General features: G+C 42.7%; 1 protein-coding gene across 1 annotated transcript in view; it reads left to right on the top strand.

The window, feature by feature from the left end:
* The window catches only part of ZIC1 (Zic family member 1), a 5174-nt gene extending 3530 nt beyond the window's left edge, over window positions 1-1644 (top strand). The window contains exon 3 of the mRNA XM_027650687.1: window positions 285-1644. Within this exon, the coding sequence (XP_027506488.1) occupies window positions 285-482 (198 nt within the window). The 3' untranslated portion in view covers window positions 483-1644. The remainder of the gene's footprint in view (window positions 1-284) is intronic.
* The last annotated feature ends 474 nt before the right edge of the window (window positions 1645-2118 follow it).

Below are 2118 nucleotides of genomic sequence, written 5' to 3'. Positions count from 1 at the left end.
GCCTTCGCCTGGGCCGCCCCGCTGCGCTGAGCACCGGCCCCTCCGCGGGGCCCTCGGGCGGTGCGGTTTGCCCGGGGAGGGGCGGGGGGGCAGCACCAGGAGGCAGCCGGGGGGCGCAGTCCGGCCTTCCCCCGCCGGCAGGGGCTGGGGCCGGGGCCGCCGGCGAGCCCCGCAGGAGTGCCCGAGCCTGGGACTCGGCGCTGGGTCCCGTTGTCTGGCGCATCCCCAGGCGAAGGCCTCCGTCCACCGCTGCTCTCTATCTCTGCCCGGGTTTTCTTTTGCAGGTCCATGAATCATCCTCGCAGGGGTCCCAGCCTTCTCCCGCCGCCAGCTCAGGCTACGAGTCCTCCACCCCACCAACCATCGTGTCTCCATCCACAGAAAACCAGACCGCCAGCTCCTTATCCCCTTCCTCCTCCGCAGTCCATCACACGTCCAGCCACAGCACGCTTACATCAAATTTTAACGAATGGTACGTCTAAAACGCTAAAACAAAACAACAACAACAACAACAAAACACAAACCGAAACAAAACAAAAAGCCCCAAGCGAGCAAACAAATACCCTATTTAAAAACTCCAAAAATAATGAACACTTTGAAATCAAAATTCAAATGAGCAAACAAAAGTAAAATGCTGCCAGTAGACCCAGGACTGAGTAAAATGAAGACTTCATTTTTTAAAATCTTTTTTATTCTTTTTTTTTCTTCCCTTATTATTTCTCTTTTTTTTTTCTCTCTCCTTTTTTTTTTTTTTATTTTTTCTTTTTCTTTTTTTTTCTCCTGACTGTTCTGCTCTGTTCTAAGGCTTGGTAGGCGAAGGGGTTAGTAGAATGCATAAGAAGACAAGGTTACCAGGGCAAATGCCAACTGTGTAGGGCTTTACTGGAAACCACTGATTAGAGATCGCCAACTGCATGTCTGCTCGGGCAGCGGCCTTCCCCCCCATCCCCTCTTGTAAATACAGAATTATTAGCTTCAAAAACAAAACAACAAAAAAATGTACTGATTGATTTTGTAAATAGTTATATCGCAAGTTGAATAAGGGGATATGTGGATTTGTGGTCTTTGCATATATGTGGGGGGAGGGGCGGGCGGGCGGGAGCGGTGGCGGGGGGGCGGAGGTGGTGGGGGGGCAGAGGGAAGAGGTAGAAATTCAACTATTTGTACTGAATGGCAAGAATGTTCTAGTAAATGTGTACCAAAATGTGAATTACTTTGTATTATTACAGTCTAAACGTCGATCTAACAGAATATTATTGGTATTAATGTGCTTTTTTGTATAAAGTGCAACATTTCGTCCCAAAGTCCAGTCTAAGTAGTGCAGTAAAATGTTGTTACACGTCCTGTCAAGAAATTCGTATAGTGAAAGCCTGGATCTGCGTGTCAAACTGTTACATTTGTTTATGTAAAGTGATATTAAAAAAAAAAAAAGATATAAACTATATCTGTCCGTTGCTTTTGGCAAATACAAGAACATAATGTATATAAATCCTAATTTCCATATTTATCCGCATGTAAAGGTCCGGTTATACCTGTTACAAGATATTCAATATTTATGGCTAGAAGAATTGGTATGTAAAATTTAGTTTACAGAACTGTTTGGTAACATTTCGTACCTTATTAAAGATTCTTAAATCCCAAGAATTGTGGTAGGAATTCTTATTCCCTAAGTCAACCTGCTGCAACTCCAACTAGCTTTAGGATATTAGAATAAAACTGTCCCAGTTTTTCACTGCTTTCCATTATGTCATCACTAAAGCAGCGAAGGTGATATAAATGTGATAAATGAAAGGATCCCCGCTGGCATTACTATAGTGTGTAATTAGTATTTATATCAAAATTTATGAAACAAATTTTCGGCCGCAGTATAATTTAAATGACCTTTGCAGACATAGAATAACAACCATAAAAATAACAGAAATAGATTGCATATGCTACATAAATATTAATGTGGGGAATTGTTACACGAGAAGTGCTACATTCCACTCCAACACTGTCCATGAATCTGCATAGACTGGGTCCCTAAATTAAATTAATTCGGAAAACATATATTAGGAGATTTAAAACAGAGGAGATTTCAGTTGCTATTTTAATTTAAGGCATTTATGACCATAACTA

Source organism: Corapipo altera, unplaced genomic scaffold (genome assembly GCF_003945725.1).
Source record: "Corapipo altera isolate COAL_440 unplaced genomic scaffold, ASM394572v1 54, whole genome shotgun sequence".
NCBI classification, from domain to species: Eukaryota; Metazoa; Chordata; class Aves; order Passeriformes; family Pipridae; genus Corapipo; species Corapipo altera.
The sequence above is the reverse complement of the archived record's forward strand: the minus strand, read 5'-3'. Positions and strand labels throughout refer to the sequence as shown.